Raw genomic sequence first — 17,568 nt, forward strand, 5'->3', positions numbered from 1 at the left:
AAGCTATACAACTTGGATTCAGCTTTGCCCATTACTTCTCCTCCCTCTTTCCTTCCTCGCTCTTTTAGGACAGCCACTCTATCACAGAATCCTGTTCACCCACCAACCATCCAGTGACTCCATCCCGTGTTTCCCATTCGTTGATCCTGTCCTTGGCTTCCTCATTAGTCCTATCACTTTAACCATAATGGAACTTTCTTTTCTAGATAGGACGAACAAGTTCATCCCTGGGCTCCAAGAAAGCTTGTGATCAGACTTATAGACATGGTGCTGATGCCTGAAGACAGCCGAGAAGGTGGTAATGATAACACCATAGCAGCAATGATGGCAGCAGCAACAAAGGTGCTAAAACCCTAACAGTGGAGGATGCCAATGCTAAAGGAACCCGTGCAGGTGGGGTGGAGGTGGCGCCGCAGGTGGTGGTACCACGTCACAGACAGGTACTGCATCATGCAAGAAGCTGAGGATAGAGATCTCCATGGAATATCACACAGACTGTACAAGTAGGCTGAGTCTGAATCACACAGCCTTTCTCAATTCCATGGCCCTTGGTAATCTTTAAGGATGCTGTCTCAGCGACAGGTTGGGATGGAAACAAAATTCTAACGAGCTCAAGAATGAATCAGTGGCGAGAAGCTGGTGGCAGGGAGAAGCGTGTACTCTTTTCCCAAATTAGCAGTGTGAGAAAGTTCATGCATCCCTAGGTCTTCCCCATATCTCACTTTCTCCTACTCCCTACCCCACAGTTCTTCACAGAGGAGAGGCTGTACACCAAGCAACCTTCCTTCCCCGTATCCTGGGTGCCAGTCCATCCTCTGAAGTGTATACATGCAGGCCAGCTTCATGCCACCCTGCTGCGGCTCTCAGGTCAGATCCCTTTCTGCTGGCCAAAGGCATCTGCAGGAAATAGCAGCTATGCAGAGGACATTCACAGCCTCTCTTCCTAAATACGAAGTGCAGAGAAGTACAAAGTCAAAAGTCGAAGGATGGAAAGTCGCCCCACTCCCTACTCCTCTGCTGCAGCCAGAATTACAAAATAAGGACTGCAATCAGGAGAAAAGCAAGAACGGTTTAGAAGGTTTAAAATGAAAAGATGACTGTAGCCAGATGGCCCAGCCTTAGTCAATACAACAAAGTTGGGCTAGGAGGTAAACCTTGAAGTTTAACAGAGGGTATTAACCTTAAAGCTCTGATCTCCTGTTGTTCTAACTGCCCCCTTTCTTTTTTTTTTTTTTTTAATTAATGGTTATTTATTTGCTTGAAAGCAGCGTGACAGAGAGGAAAACAGAAAGAGACTCCCTTCCTCTGCTGGAACTCTCTTCCTCCCCTACAGGAGCCAGGACTAGGCCAGGCCACAGCCAGGAGGCAGAAACCCAGTCCATGTCACACATGTGAATGGCAGGGACTCAAGTACTTAGGCTATCATCACTTGCCTTTCCAGGCACTTTTGTAGCAAGCTGGACCAGAAGTGAGGCAGCCAGGACTCAAACTTGTACTCTGCTATATGGGACACCAGGGACCATTATAAGAGGCAGCTTAACCTACTGAGCGCTACAGGCCTATGCTTTGCAAGGAGAGACTGCATCTCCAATCCTCCACTTTGGGAGAAGGCAGCAGCCCAGTCAGCCTGCCTACGCTTTGCTGCCACATCACCAGCAAGAATGACATAATTCTCCACAGACAAAAAGAAAAGAAAGGAACCTGGTGTGTACAATATACTATCACCATCAGGAGAAAATGATTAACTCATGCCAGAAGCAAATATGAACATGATCATACTGAAAGCATTTACTCTGAACGGTCCATCTGGCAGAGCCCCACAGCCTGCACTTTGAGAAGCAAAGTGTGTATGTGTGTGTGTGTGTGTGTGTGTCACCATGCTGGGCTTGTTCCCCAAAGCAGCAAATCCAGGGGAAGGCACGATTTAAGGTTTTTGAGTAGACTGCTTTGCAGTAATGACAGCCGCTAGGAGCATCGCACATGTCCTCTAGAGGTGGGTGTGCATTGACAAAGGCAGCTTTTACGAACATCTAAATGTTCAAAACAAAAGATGATCATTAGTTTAGTTTAGAACCCCTCTTACGACATGAACTCACTTTTGGGGCACAGAATTTCAGAAGGGGATTCACACACAGAGACTGGAGAGAGAAAATAATGTGCAATGTAGGAAATTGGATGAGTGTGGGGAGCTCCGCGTAACAACAGATGAACAAAAAATGACAACTATAGCCTCCCGAAATTATAAAGTGAATGCATGGTTTTTTACATGGAATGTACTTTTGAAAATCTCATATTTTTTTTGCAAAAATGAAGAAAAAGAACCCAGCGCAATGGCTCAATTGATTAATCCTCCTTCCTCCAAAGGGGAACCTGTTCATGACCTAGCTGCTCCACTTCTCATCCAGCTCCCTGTTTATGGTCTGGAAAAGCAGTGGAGGACGGTCCATAGCCTTGGGACCATGCACCCACGTGAGAAATCTGGAAGAATCTCCTGGCTTTGGGTTTCAGATCAGCTCAGCTTCAGCCATAGCAGCCATTTGGGGAGTGAGGCAGCGCATAGATCTTTCTTTCCATCTCTCCTTCTCTCTGTAAATCTGCCTTTCCAATAAAAATAAGTGAAGAAGAAAAGAAGAAGAAGAAGAAGAAGAAGAAGAAATAATAACTGGTGTAGGTAGGATTTTCCCCCTCCCCAAAGATGGACAGAACATGGGAAAAACTCACATTCCAGAAATTCAAAAGCCGGTTGCTGGTAAAGTCAGCAGAGCGTGACCCACACAGCCTTTTCAGTGCTCAAGAGTTCATTCCCTGCCTGGCTCTACCTGAGTCCATCTGGCAGTCATGTAGCAAGTGCCATAAGCTTGTGTGGAGTCATCTGCGAAGGGGCCACAAGGAGATAGCAAACTGTATTAATAAGTCATGGGCACTCCTGCTTACCCAGACAGAGGGAATCCATGCCTTCAATTCTAGCAATGAACAGTAGCTTCTAGCAACTAAGTGTGCAGTATTTGTCAAATGCTGCCTCTGTTTGCCTCTGTTGCCGACCACCTTCTGGTCAGGAGAACACATGGCTGCATCTGTGTGCAGTGCCGACTCATGAAACACTGTCATGTGTGTGGTAGACTTGAAAGGAAATGCCTCCACACAATACAAAGCTAGAAGAGTTTGGGTCCTCAAGAATTACAGCACATTCCTTTGCGTTTTTAGAAGTTTAAGAAGTGTTTTTAGCTGCTTTTTAAAGGCAATACACACATATAATAAAATAAGAACCAACCCAATGGTAACAGTTCAGGAAGAGAGTGAAAACCAGTATCCATCGAAGTTGTTTGTGTCTTATGTCTTGCTTTGCTCAGAGATGCTACTGCAGGCTGAACATCAGTTTACGTGGGAGCCTTTCCCAAATCTTGCCCTTCTGTGCCACATCAGCTCCAGTGCGTGGACCCAGAGAATCAGTGGAACAAAACTTCTGGGCAGGTGGGCAGAACTACACAGGTCAGAGCCCAGGTAAGAAACCCGATCTGCCAGAAGCTTGGCCACTGTGCTGCCTTTCCTGTCCAAATATGTAATCCATCCACAAAAACTCCTCCTCTGGCAAATGAGATGACTCAATGAGAGAGCAAAGTATTTTTTCATGCTTCCATAAGTTGCCAGCCACCAAACAGGACTGCTAGGGACACAGATGACTGTTGAGTGATAAACAGAGAAACAGAGATAGGGAGAAACCAATCAGAAGTTAGAGCATCCAGTTCCATTTCTTCACTCTACCAAAGCAGAAATGATGGCATCGCTGTGTAAAAAATAAGGATGACCATGAGAAAAAGATATTTGTTTATCAGTGAAAGACAATAAGAATTATTTATATAACTCATCTTAGCCCCTGGAAGTCTTACGGTTCAGTCTCAGTATCACATTACATAGAAAACAGTTCCACAGAAAAACAAAATTATTGTAACTCAAGTCTTTTATTGTTCCATGAAACAGCAAAGAACGGAGTACATTTTCAAAATTTAAAAAAATCATCCTTAGTTGTTGCTCTTTTTACCTAATCAGCAATGTTTTCCCCCAAGCCTTATTTTTCTCCCTTTTTCAAAAGCTTATTAAAATACCCCCCAGCACTCAGGCCACATACACCCACCACTTTCTTACTCTGTCCATTATTATATGAATCAATTAACCATTTTGATTTCTTATCAAATAAAGTCAAACATGTTGGTATCAAAATAGAATTCCAAGACCTCAAATTGGAAAAAGACGATCCTACAAGGTACAACAGCATATAGAGAAACTCCTTACAAAGGTAAAAGATTCAGCTCTATGGGGAGAATGCTCATCAATCAAGTCATAGAGGTTTCAAGAAAAATCACAGAGCAACAGTTTAGCAAAGCTCAGGAAATCTAAACTTGAACTTGAAGTTCTCCAACATGCCAGATGAACACTCAGACACACAGGCCCTCAGAAGAATGCATGACTCACTCTCGATACAGAAGGAAGAGGACACAGGAAAACCTACCACAGGATGTCCTCCAGCAAGAAGAAAAGTGAATCCAAAAGGGAATCCTAAGCTGTAATCAGTCAAGGAGAGTGTGAACATATTCATACTTTGTTTCTGTTATCAGAAAGTTATCTTTATCAAAGGTTGGGAAGAAAGAAAGGTAGGAAAAACAATTAGTTATTTTCATTGTATTCCCCCTTGGCATGGTACAAAGGGACTTCAAAAGACTCATGGAACACGAAATTAAAAAACAACTTTTGATACAAGAAAGGAGTGTGAAATCTATGAATAATAGTTTTTCCATAAGATATGCATGCCATTGATTTCTGAAGATCCCTGGTATGCTACTAGGAAATGCTTTCTACAACAAACTTTCAGATAATTATCACTTGTCAGAATCACTGGACATAACAAAATACAATTTAAGAAGGAACCATGTGAGGATAATATGAATTTAAACCAAACTTGGCAATGTAGTAGCTGATTTTGTGATGATGGACACCGGAAGCCTCCTACAGTTGCCATGATGACATCTCTGAGAAGGATTGACAGACCTGAAATTTAGCCAACTGATTCCTGTTCCTACTCCTCCTACCAAACTGGACTACACTATGAACTGAGCAGTAAGAAGTTAGAATAGTGAATAGTCCAGACTCGCTGATGAGCTCAGAAGGGTTTTATGAGATGCCTAGGCTTTGTGATTTGCAGGCCAGGGTATAGCAGCAGGGCCCCCTGCTCTGTCCAAGGGGCCCTCTGGTGAGAGAGCTCAAGCCCCACAAAGGCTTCTGTGGAGACGGTTATGCTGCTCTTGACTTTGTCATATGCCATGGATTTAGGGCTTGGAATCTCTCATTTGAACTTTTTTATGCCATCCCTAGTGTGTGCCAGAAAAAAAAAAAAAGAGCAGCTGCCAAAAAGCAGACATTTTCCTATCTCTAAAAATAAAATGCTGGCAATGCTGTAGGCCCCTGTGCCAAGACCTGGTCCTTCCCAGCATAAACAATAGGTAGCCAAGTGGATCAGGGGCCAACACTGAGTCCTGAACAGGTCAAAGGCTAGCCTAAAATGCCTGGGTCAGGGCATGCGCAGCTCCTGAATTAACTGCTGGAGGGCACCTGTTGGCCCAGTCAGAGGCCAGGTATGGCTTAACAGAGGAAGGACTCAGGTTACACTAGAGACCTTGACCCAGCAAAGATGCTACAGCCCCCACCAGGTCCTAAGCATACAGATCTAAGTGCCTGTGAGCTCTCTCACGGAGAAAACTCCCTGAGAAGGAAGGAGTTTCATAAGCATCCTTCTTCATTCATCACCGATGCTGTACTTGTCACCTGCTAAACCTTTCCTGCCCAGCTGAGCATGTGACCTGCTAGACTAAAGCCCAAGACAACCTCCTATGCATAGGAATGTTGCAATACAGTCAGTAACCCTATCTAATTGCCTCGCAATTCACCCCCTGCTTCCACAGTTCAAGTCCATGCTCCTTATAATGAGGGTTCAAATCTTCTCGAAACCATCTGCTTAGTGTTTTGCTGGTTTGGGACTTCAAGGGACAAAAAGAGGTTTGGGAAGAAGGGGACCTAAATATAGCAAATATTTGCCAGTATAATCACTCCATAAACACATTGCAGTGGAACGGAGTGTCTGGCCGGCCCAGCTGACAGATGTCATTCACCCAAATGTCACGTCATAAACAAACCTGAATGAGCCCATTCTCTCTCACACAGAACCCAGGGTGACGCCTGTTCACACTATAAATATTTATGAAGTCATCGTCCCAAAAGGATTTTCTTTTTGCAGGTAAGTAGATGCTAGTGAAAAAGTTAAGCAGGGCTTTTTTGCTGCGATTATAGAATGGTCACTGTAGCTTTTCAATGGGCATCCTCCCAAGAAAAGGAAAAGATTGAACAGAGAAGAAAAGAAACAACCCAGCCTCAGCCATCTGCATGTGGCTGCTACACATGGAGATCGTATTTACGCCACGCCAGGACCCTTCTCATGGGAGAAGTGCCAACTTCCTCCGGGGTGGCAGGGACCAGGAGCAGCACCATCCATCCTGTTGGCTAAGTAATGACAGCAGCCCAAGCAGGTCTTTGTCACCCAACCCCTCCCAACTCCTCTGCCAGGGGAGACATTCTCCTTAGCCTTCAATCCTCAGGACCTGTCTCTTAGTAACAGAAAAAGAAATGCACACCCTCCCTCCCACCCCCATTACCCCGCTCGTTTGAGAAGAATTCTCAGAGTATGGGGATGTGTGCCCAGTATCTTTCTGGGGTTTATGTAAGCTCCACTCTCTTTGCCTATGGCTACTCCTTCTGATTGCATTAGGAAAAGCACCCCCTGAACACTCCATGCTGCTGAATAGAACCAACCCCCTCTGGGTCTTGGGAGCTCCCCCACACTCCCCTGGGCCAAGCCCCTCACTGCCAGCGGCCCTGCCACTTGAAACTCCCAAGCCATTGTCTGCACTACAATACGTGTTAATTTTCATGTCACTTTGCAGCTTACATGCTATTCATCTCCTAAACGCACCAACGCCCTTGCCCAAGTCCAGGCCTGTTTCTCTCCCAAGCCACCGCCTCTTGGCCGGGCTCTGCTCCCCCTCCTCCAAACCTAAGCGTGGCCCCTTGCTTCAGAAGACTCAACAAGCCTCCCGAAAGTCTGGTTCCACGGAGAACAAGAGACTCTGGCTTTCTGAGATGAGTCACTGGCGGCCTTGACCATGCCTATCTGGGGAGGCCAAGGCAGCCATGTATGGTGCGTGCTCTCTGCCACCCACCTCTCCATGTCAGTTACAGCGCTCTGCCAGGACAGCCTGAGTCATAAAACTCGGCACATTCCTCAGGCGTTGGATAGCCTTTCCTTGTTATTACTCTGCCTTTGTTTCATGCAGCACCTGGTTTCATTTTTAAAAAACCCAAATGAAACCACACAGCTGGCGTGGGGGGTGAGGAGATCGAAAGGCCAGGAAAAGGGAAGAAAAGAGAGCAACTGAGTCTGGGGAAGGCAGAGAAGGCAGCAGCTCTCCAGCAAGACAAGCTGCAAAGCAGGACAGACACTGAGCTGCAGCACAGAGACCTGACCCAGGTGAACTGAGTTGGAACAAGTCCTTGGAGCTGTGTAGGAGAAAGCAGATGATGGCCGGCTCTGGGAGAATGTGTACTTTACTCACAAACCATGCAGCCTTCCTTAAGCCACCCACCTTTCTTTGAGGGCTGTGGGGGTTATTTACTTGAAAGTCAGAGAGACTGAGACAGAGAGAGAGAGAGAGAGAGAGAGAGAGAATCTTTTTGATGGTTCATTTCTTAGATTCCCACAACATCTGGTTCTGAACACCAGGAGCTAGGGACTCCATCTTGGTCTCCCAAGTGGGTGGCAGGGAGTCAAGGACTTGAGCCATCATCTGTTGCTTCCTGGTGTGCTCATTAGCAGGAAGCAGATTGGAAGCAGAGGTGGGACGGTCCCAGGCACTCCAATATGGGATGTGAAAGTGGCACATTGTTGGACCATTGCACCACTGTGCCTATGCCCATTGGGTACCGGGAGTCTCGGTAAACCACTGATCTGATTTTGATGAACTCCGAGAAGCATCGCCTTGTAACACTCCAGGGTTCTAGGAATCTGCCTCTTCTGTCTTTCTGGGGCAGCAAACCCCAATCCATGTGTGAAAGGCTAACACCTGCTTCCTTGCCTTTTGAAGGTCAAAGAGTGGGGGGTCCAAGAAAGGGAGAAGGCACAGACCTACCCATTGCAAGGCTGCCGGTCAAACAGAATTTCTGTGGTCAGGTTATTTTTGTAAGCCCATCTGTAGGGCTGTTAACATTGATTTTTAAAGAATGACAACAGAATTCTTACAAGTTGTGTGCTTTGCATTGGTCTTTTAGGAAGCACAGAGGAAATGCATGATGGCCAATACCATGAAAAGCTGTGTTTGCTTGTCCTAAAGGAAAGTGATTACAGCACAAGCCCAGGATTACTGGATCCCAAAGACCAGCTCAGAACTCCAGCACAGCCTTCTGCCTCCCTCGGAGACGCTCTAATGAAGCTGCCAGGGCAAAAATCCTGGAGGTTTGTGAGTGGCTCCAGGGCTGCCTCTTCAATGCACGGTTTTGGCGAGCTTAATGGAAACCATATGAAAAGTTCCCGGGAATCAGACCAGATGGCTCCTCGGGAATGTGTTTAGCCCAACCTGGGCTAAAGGACAAAAATACCCACTAGCAGTCAGGGGAGGGGGGTGTTGGGAAACAGAGGGGGTGGTGCGACTCTGTTCTACCCAACTCATTGCACAAGGCTGGCTTGGCAAATGGGAGTTCACGGGAGCCGGGCGGGGACTGGGGTGCAGGCAGGGGTTGGAGGCGGCCCCTTGCCCCGGTCTCCCCACCACCGGCAGCTTCTGGGGCTCTCTACTGCCGCACTCGACTGCGGCGAGCCCATTGCAGCGCCCTGGGTGCCTGCGCCGCCTGTGCGGCGCCCGCCGGGGTCTCCCTCCAGTGCATCGCTCACGCTGTGGGAGGAGAAAGCAGCGGGCGGTGTGTGTGGAACAATCCGAACAATCTGGGGAAGGATGGGGGCGTGGAGGAGACAGTGCAGGCAGAGGCGGGTCCTGGGAGAAGAAGGAGGGTCCTGGAAGGAGAGGAGGCATTAGGTGGATGCGGGGGAGGAGGAGCATTAGGGGAGAAAGGCGAGGAGGAGGCTAGGAAACTTTCTGTGGTTGCAGGAGAGGAGGAATTTGGAGGAAGGAGGCGGATCGCAGAGGATGGACGACCTTGGTGTTGGGGAGTAGGGCCGTGGAGGGAGGAGGACCCGGAGGCCTAGAGATAGTGGAAGAGGCCAGAGGTCTGGTGGCGGGCAAGCGAAGGAGTAAGAGAAAAGTGGAGGCAGAGGAGAGAGGGCTTTTCACTAAGGGCGCCCTGGGCAGGGAGACCCTCACTTGGATTGTCTTCTAACGTCCAGGTAGGGGATTGTCAGACGCGGGATACTGGGCCCCTACATCCTTTCTGCCCTTCTGGAGGGACAATGGGTTCCATCGTCTTACTTGTAATGTTTAATGCATATTGTGTACATGCTTCCACACTGACCAAGTGGGGAGTGTTGGGCTGTGAAGACTTCCCGATCCCTGTTAGGGTTCAGGACAGGTGCGCTGCGAGGGGCGGATGTGTTCCTACCGCAAGGCCCTTGTCATCCCAACTCCGGGCCTCCAGCATCGCGGCCTCATGGTCCATCTCAGCTGAAACGCAAGACCCGCCTTGTCCGACCAAAGCTGGAGCAGTGATGGACTTCGGAGCTTTCGGAGGGGCCAGTGGTGCTGGTACTGGTGCTGCTAGAATCCCAGTGCTCACGAAGCTGCAAGAGACACGGCTTGCCTGTCGACAGGCACTCATGCGTCCATGACGTGGGCATTAAATGGCTGCTCCCAAACCAGGCAGCATTCATGAGGAGCAGGTGGGATGGTGCATCTGAAGTCATCCTTGACCAAACAGTCCCTACACTCCCTCCCTCTGTTTCCCTTCATCCTAAAGGATGAGCTGCTGGTTTTCCAAATTCATAAGAGCACTTCATTCAAGAAGTTAGGGGAAATGTGTATTATGAAAACCTGTATCTGATTTCAGAGCTTTATCATTATTATTTTGCACCAAAACAAACTCCATGTTTTAGATCCGTTTTCAACCAAGTTTTGAAATACGGTGGTATATTATGAACTTCAAGGTTAGGACCTAGCAATATAAATATTTAGAGGATGATTATCAAAGACACTAGACAGAGGCAAAAATTTCTTAAAGTGAGAATATTTTTAAGCATTGGTCAAATGTTTAAGTCCTTGCTTGTTGCTAATGCATGAATGAGCATATTTTTATATATGAGCATATTTTTATATATCAATGCTTTTTCTCTTTCTGCAAAATATAAATTAGTTAATATTATACTAAGACTTGGAGTAGATATTTGGTACAGAGATTGAATTGCCCTGTTCCCATATCAGAGAGCCCCAAATCAAGTTCTGCTTTGTTATTTTTTGCATAATATGTGCTTTTCTTTTTTAATTTTTATTTTGAATTTTGAATGTTATGATACAGTTCTGTAGAGTCTGGGATTGTATTTCAGTTTCCTGCTAATGTGCATACTGGGAGTAACAGGTAATGGCTGAAGGTGGAGATGTTGGTTTCAGACTGGTGCACACCAGCTGTTGGTATTTGGGGAGTGAACCAGCAAGAAGGTTGCTCTCTCAAATATCATAAAAATAAAGCTATTTAAAAATAGATATACTAAAGATGTGCCTGTCTTTAAAAAATCCATTTCTTTTTTTGAACAGGACTCTAGGGCCAAGGTTTCCTGAATAAGCACCCCATATTAATAATGTACAGTATCCATGGGAGGGCACTTTTTGCCTGTTTTTGCATCACAAAGGCAGGGTATGACGTCACATGTCTGTCAAGGATGCCTGACTTAACAGAGAATTCCTTCAGGGAAGAAGTGGGGAAGGCACCTTACAGGGAACGGCAGCTGTCCTCTGGAGCAGCTGCGGACACCTATGGCCAGTGGAATCACTCGGCACCAGCACAGCTCTGCAGCAGGAGGGATTTACTTATTTTAACAATAGTTAATGATTCTCCCCAGCTGTTCCCAGGAAGCCAGCTTGCAAGAAAGAGACTTTCAGGAAATCATCTCCCCTTCCTAGAAGCAGCCACCAGAAGGGAAGCCTCTGGCTGCCCGTGCAGGACACATATCTTGCTGTGGACCACACAACATCAAGTGCCCACTAGTAACTCCTCCACAGCCCATTACAACCCTGCTTTCCCTTGATTGGAATGTTCCTTAGACACGATTTCATATCCTCATGCAAAAAACTAGAGAAAAAAATGCGCCATTTTTGGCAAGATCACCATTCAAATCAACTAGCTGTCTGGGGACCATGGGGACCATCCAGCCCCGCCCCATTAGCTAAATTCATCAGATCCCAATGGGTGACTGTAGCTCAGCATTTCCAAAGTGCTGTGTATCTATAACAGGTGGTTCTCATGATAATACAGCTGATACTTGGATAACAGTTTTTATGTGTGTTTTAATACTCAGGGTTGTTTGTTTTTTTTCCTACTGTGAGGGGAGTTCAAAAGTTCATGGGACAACAGAATTGAAAGATAAGTTCATCATAGTGTAAAAAATGTTTAAAGCTGGAATATCAGGGGTCTTCAGCAAGTTTATGGAAAATACATGTTATGTGTATCATACATATAGTTCAAAGTTTTCTGCAACAAAATACATCTTTTAATGGCATTTTCCCATGGCTTTTTACCTTCATAGATATAAGCAGCCTACCATATTAATGATATTTCAAATATAAAAACTGAATTTGAATGTGATGTTTTTTTCTTTTAAGTTAGCAAGAGAAATCTTAATAAACGAAATAGTATAGCTAAGGTTGTTGTAGCTTTTTAATCATCAAAGTCAGTAAAGTACATGGGAGACAAAAAAAACAGGTTTTAATTCTTTTTCCCCACTTATCCTCTATCTGCTTCCAACAAAATGTCAAGTTATAAGAGGAATTCTGATGGACCTGACATGGTAGCCTCGTGGCTAAAAGTCCTTGTCTTACATGTGCCAGGATCCCATATGGGCGCCGATTCTAACCTCAGTGGCACTGCTTCCCATCCCTGTTTGTGGCCTGGGAAAGCAGTTGAGGACGGCCCAGAGCCTTGGGACCCTGCACCCGCATGGGAGACCTGGAAGAGACTTCTGGCTCCTGGCTTCGGATCAGTGCAGCTCCAGCCATTGGGATCGCTTGGGGAGTGAACCAATGGACAGAAGATCTTTCTCTCGGTCTCTCCTCCTATCTGTATATCTGACTTTCCAATAAAATAACTAAGTCTTTAAAAAGAAAAAAGAGGAATCCTGGTAAACCACTGGGCTTTGAGAATGTCTGATTGGACAGCAGATACTGGAACAGACACATGAAGCAGAGCCAGAGGGCCAGAAACTGGGCATAGAGGAAACACAGTCAGAATGTCCTGCCTTTTGCACAAGAACCCCAAAACCTGCTGATACCACTCATGATTATCTGTACAGCTCACCTCAAATTCCAATTCCCATACGCCTCTTCGAAGTTTATTTCTCCCAAACTGGGGAAAGCTGTGCAAGCAATTGTTCATGAGGCTTTCAGGAAGACTGTCTTACCAGAGGAGCTCCACTGTTCATCCTGTTCTAAATCAGGGCGTGTATTTAGACCAACCCTGATCACACACACACACTGCCAGGCCGAAACATCAGAAACTCACTCCCTGGCTCTTCCCAGGGATGCCCTGTTGGATGACAGGAAAAAAAAAATGATTCTTACACGATTCAGGAAGCCTTCACCTTGTCTCCTGTAGTTCAGTAAGATCACATGTGCTGGCCTTGTATGTCTCATATCTAGAGTGAGCAGACAAACTGCGTGTAAGTGCTGGTGGCAGGTACAGTCTGGTTTCCCTGGCATTCCAAAAGGTTTTGTGAATCAACAGTTCCAAGCCCAGGTGCACATTTAGTTCCCTCGGTTAAAAAGCTCAAGACCCCACTGCTCCACTTCCCATCCAGCTCCCTGCTGGTGGCCTGGGAAAGCAGTGGTGGATGGCTCAAGTGCTTGAGCCACTGCATTCATTTAGGAGACACCAAAGAAGTTCCTAGCTCCTGACTTAGATCCGGCCCAGCCCTGCTGTTGCAACCTTTCAGAGAATATCTCTCTGTCCTCTCCCTCTGTGTAACTCTACCTTCCAAACAAATCTTTAAAAAGAAACAGCACAAGCCCAAGACCCATATTGGGAGTGCCCAGGTTCAATTCTCACTTCTGGTTCTGGCTCCTGACTCTAATTTTTTGCTAATACAGCCCCCTGGGAGGCAGTAGCGATGGCCTAAGTAGCTGGATCCCTGCCATGCATGTGGGAAGCCAGAATTTTCTCTTTCCACCTTCAGTTTGGCCCAGCCCCGGCTGATAAAAGGCATTTGGGGAGTGATTAGCAGACGGGGGATCTCTTTCTCTGCTTCTCAAATAAGTCAAAATGAAAAAAAATAGTAATTCCAAATTCTCTCATATACACACCACCCTAAACCCTCAGCACCAGCACAACCCCTTCATGTACATGGTCTGTTTCAGAGGTGCTTTGGAGTAGCACCTCTGTTGGAGAACTGTCTCCTGCTAACTTCTGCTTCCCACTTTCCTTGTCTTTGGAGAGATACAATGAAGCAGTACAGGGCACAGGACAGGAAGAGAGAAGCAGAATGCAACAGGCCTTAAATGGGCCTAGACTACGAAATACATGAAATTATCAAATGACAATCGTTGTTAAAATAAAGGCAAAAGCAGGGTAGGAAGTGGTAGTTTAGGAAGAGACTTACAGATTTGTCTGTAACCTTGAGGTGCCGGAGAAATATCATCGAAGCACCAAATTTGGTGTGCCTATGCAGAGGAGACATCCTCATCAATCCCAAAACACATATACAATCCTAGAAATCTAATAACTTGTGCTTTAGTATTCATCCCTCTGCAACTCCAATGACCCTTGGGTATGGCTGTGAAAATCTGCCACAGGGAGTGGGTGTTGAGTTCAACAGTTAATTTGCCCACACCCCACCTCACAGTGCCTGGGTTGAATCCTCGGCTCTGACTCTAGCTTCCTGCCAGTGCAGACCCTGGAAGGCAGCTGTGATGGCTCAGTTGGTTGAGCCTGTCACTCACATGGGAGACCTGATGTGCACCTCCGGCTCCTGGCTCTCATCTGACCCAGCTCCAGTTGTGGGCATGTGGGGAGCGAACTCAAACATGGGGGAATCTCTGATGGTCTATGTCTGGCTCTTCGATGAATAAATAAGTATATAAAGTTTGTAAAAGTTCACAGCAATAACAGATAATACTAGCAAAATAGAAAAGACAAAATCAGAGAAAATGGCAAGTAGGATTGGCAAAAGACAACAATCATAACTTAGACAAATCAGTAAGACAAAGCTAAACACTCAAATACAAAAAATGCAAAGGAAATCACACTTCATCAATCATGGAGTCCACCTTTATGAATTCACCTAATTTCTAGAATTGAAGAAAAACTTCGAAGTCAATATTCATAGCACCTTTAAGGTCATCTGCAAACATGCATCAAGTGGCAAACATTGGAGTCACCTGACAAGCGCCTTCCCAGCTGACCGGTAACAGGTAAAGAGTCAGATGTCCTTGGCACAGTGTATTTAGTGCCATATTTTCTGCAACTTTATGTTTTGTTGGTGATTATGCTATGGACGATGGCTCCAGTAAAGGGTTGAAGTCCGTGGTCCCTAATCACACACAGGCTGTAATGGGCCTTTCAGAGAGAACACTTCTATTAACTGAACATTCCTTTACCAACAAAGTATAATGCTGCTGGCTGTGCTGTGAGCTCAATAAATTAGCAACCAGTGTTAAAGTGTCTAACAGAAACATACATGAAAACAAAGTAACATATTGATCTGTTGGCAAAAAACATTGTGATCAGTGGCTTATAAAATCTTACCCTGGTGTTTCTATTAGAAACAGTGTGGTTCAGTATCCCTTAATTTGGAGTTCAAGATCAATGCAACATTAAGAAACATAACTATTGCAAATAATAAGAATCAATAGGGAAGAACTTTCAACAACTAATAAATGTCAGATCCCTAACCTCATTAATAAAAAAAATGAAATCAGAAGAAGGGTTTTAAATATCCTCAACTTCCAAATTAGAAAACACTGAGGCTTTTTTAAACCCAATGTTGGAAACAATAGAGAAAAAGACAGTCTAGTGCTGCTGTGTGTCCTGAAAGACACTTTGGCCATGTATAAAGTAAATGCATTGGGGCAGGCATCTTCATAGTCGTTCAGACACTGCTTGAATTGCTTATGCCCCCAAACTCGATGCCTGGCTTCAAGTCTTGGCGTTGCTACTGATTCTAGTTTCTGGTTAATCCTGCAGTCAAGGAGGTGACAGACCATGGCACAAGTCCTCGGGTCCTTGAGGCCCTCAGGGGAGATGCATATTGAGCCTTCAGGCTCCTAGCTTTGGCCTGGCCCAACCCTGGGTGATGCATGCATTTGGACTGTGACCCAGTGTATGGAAGATTTCTCTATGGGTCTCTGTCTTTGAAATAAAATGAAAATAAGTAATTTACAAGAATAAGTGTACTGGCTGACTCAAGAATGCTACTTCAACATATGAACAAACCCTGAAGAGGCTATTTTACAGTTCCAAGAATCTATATTCAGATTATATTCATCACAGCATTGTTTGTGTTAGTCATAAACTTAAGAAACCTAAACGCCTGGTGACATGAGGTAATTTAATGTTGTGATATAGCCCCTCGGTGAAATATTGCAGATCCATTAAAAATGGTAAGACAGGCATTATGGTATAGAAGGTTAAGCCAATCCTGGGAATGCCCTCATTCCATACTGGAGTGCCTTATTCAAGTCCTGAGTGTTCTGTGCTTCTAAATCATCCCCACCCCCACTCCCACCCCCCTGCCTGTGTGAGTGAACTTGAGCTTCTGCCACCAGTGTAAAAGACAATGACAGGGCTCCTCGCTCCTGGTTTCAGTCTGGCCTAGCTCTAGCTGATGTGACATTTGGCAAGTGAACCACTGGTCAGAAGATGTCTCTTGGGGACTGGCATGAGGGTGCCGTGAGTACACACCACCTGCTATGCCAGAAGCCTATATGACTGCTAGTCTGAATGGAGTTCTGGACTCCTGGATGTGGCTCTGGCTGCTGTAGTCATCTGGGAATGAACCAGTAGACAGAAGCTATCTCTCTCTAACACTGCCTTTCAAATAAACAGTCTTTTAAAATGATAACAAAGCACTATATTTACTAGCACTGAAAGATATCCATGAAAATAGAGGCCGTTGAACTTGAACTGGACAAGTGGGATGCTGGACTCTGTATGGTGTAAACTTATAATTAGGGAATCTCAACGGAACTTGAGCTGTGGTTATGCATCAAGGTGAAGGAATTCATGATGGAGGAAGGGTTTGGGGTGAAGGGGGGGGAATCCCAGTACCTATGAAATTGTGTCATGTAATGCAATGTAATTAATGAATAAATGAATATTAAAAAAATTTTTTTAAAAATTAAAAAAAAAAAACCTATTGCAGAGGGTAATGCCCAGCAAGGGTTCATCAGCATACTCTGTGTGTGCATATATTTTTCTGCATTCATAAGTAGAGAGAGACATTTGTAAGGAAGTTCACTGAAACATAAATAGTGATTATCTCTGAGGGAAAGGAAGGCGTTTGGATGATTTTTGTTTTTGTTTCCAAGTCTCTGTATTATTTGAAAGTTTGCAATCTTCAAAAGACTGGTTTTGTTTTTCTCTGCCAATAGATTACATGTAATTACCACTATGCATGACAAAGAGGACAAAAGTAGAATATCATCAGTTGTTGACAAATTGTATCACCTTTGTAATCTTTGTATCCCCACATAGTAAGTACTCAAAAATAGACATTTGGCAAATGAGTATTATTTAATAAATAATCCCAATTGCTTTTGACTTGTTTTCAAAAGAATACTATGTAGAGTCAGCCATTGAAGCTCTCCACATGTAAATTAGCACTGAGAAATGCTGGACTCACCACTCCATGCCTGACGTCAAGTGACTTTTTAAAGGGCCTGGTTATATCAGGAAACAGTCCTGAATGCAAATGAAGAGGGAAAAAAATCAAGATTAGATCCAGTGCTAGAGTATAAAATTTCTAACACTCCCTACTACAAAAAAAATGGGCACATATGACTTCTTTCCCTGTTGCACCCTACAAGATAGAAGTAAGAGGTCAGACAAAGCTGTTACTAAATTTAAACTGGCAGTAAACCTAGCACTTTGGGGAGGGCATGCATTTTTAAATCTGCAACAGTGTTCTATGATACACAGTTTATGCTCTTAGAAAATCAGAGGGAATCAAGGCTGTATAGAAATTCCAAGGCTATAAATTTTTCTGAAGGTCATGAGGAGCTCTGGTCTATCTTTGATCAATTTTACTAATATATAACTTACATAGGATTGGCTCAGATTAAGTATACAGTTCAATAATTTTTAGTATATTTACCAAGTTAT

The 17,568-nt window shown here is 45.0% G+C and overlaps 1 protein-coding gene across 2 annotated transcripts in view; it reads right to left on the bottom strand.

Moving 5' to 3' along the window:
- Positions 1-9,519: 9,519 nt before the first annotated feature.
- The window catches only part of C7H4orf51 (chromosome 7 C4orf51 homolog), a 36,771-nt gene continuing 28,722 nt past the window's right edge, over positions 9,520-17,568 (bottom strand). Inside the window, exons 3-6 of one of the 2 annotated variants that reach the window (XM_012927841.3) lie at positions 17,090-17,148; positions 13,850-13,910; positions 12,816-12,889; positions 9,520-9,829 (exon numbers count right to left, since the gene is read on the bottom strand). In XM_012927841.3, the coding sequence (XP_012783295.2) occupies positions 9,710-9,829; positions 12,816-12,889; positions 13,850-13,910; positions 17,090-17,148 (314 nt within the window). In that variant the 3' untranslated portion in view covers positions 9,520-9,709. Of the gene's footprint in view, positions 9,830-12,563; positions 12,678-12,815; positions 12,890-13,849; positions 13,911-17,089; positions 17,149-17,568 lie in introns of those variants that run through there. The other variant, XM_058666676.1, reaches the window with a different exon arrangement.

Source organism: Ochotona princeps, chromosome 7, assembly GCF_030435755.1.
Source record: "Ochotona princeps isolate mOchPri1 chromosome 7, mOchPri1.hap1, whole genome shotgun sequence".
In the NCBI taxonomy this organism is placed as follows: domain Eukaryota; kingdom Metazoa; phylum Chordata; class Mammalia; order Lagomorpha; family Ochotonidae; genus Ochotona; species Ochotona princeps.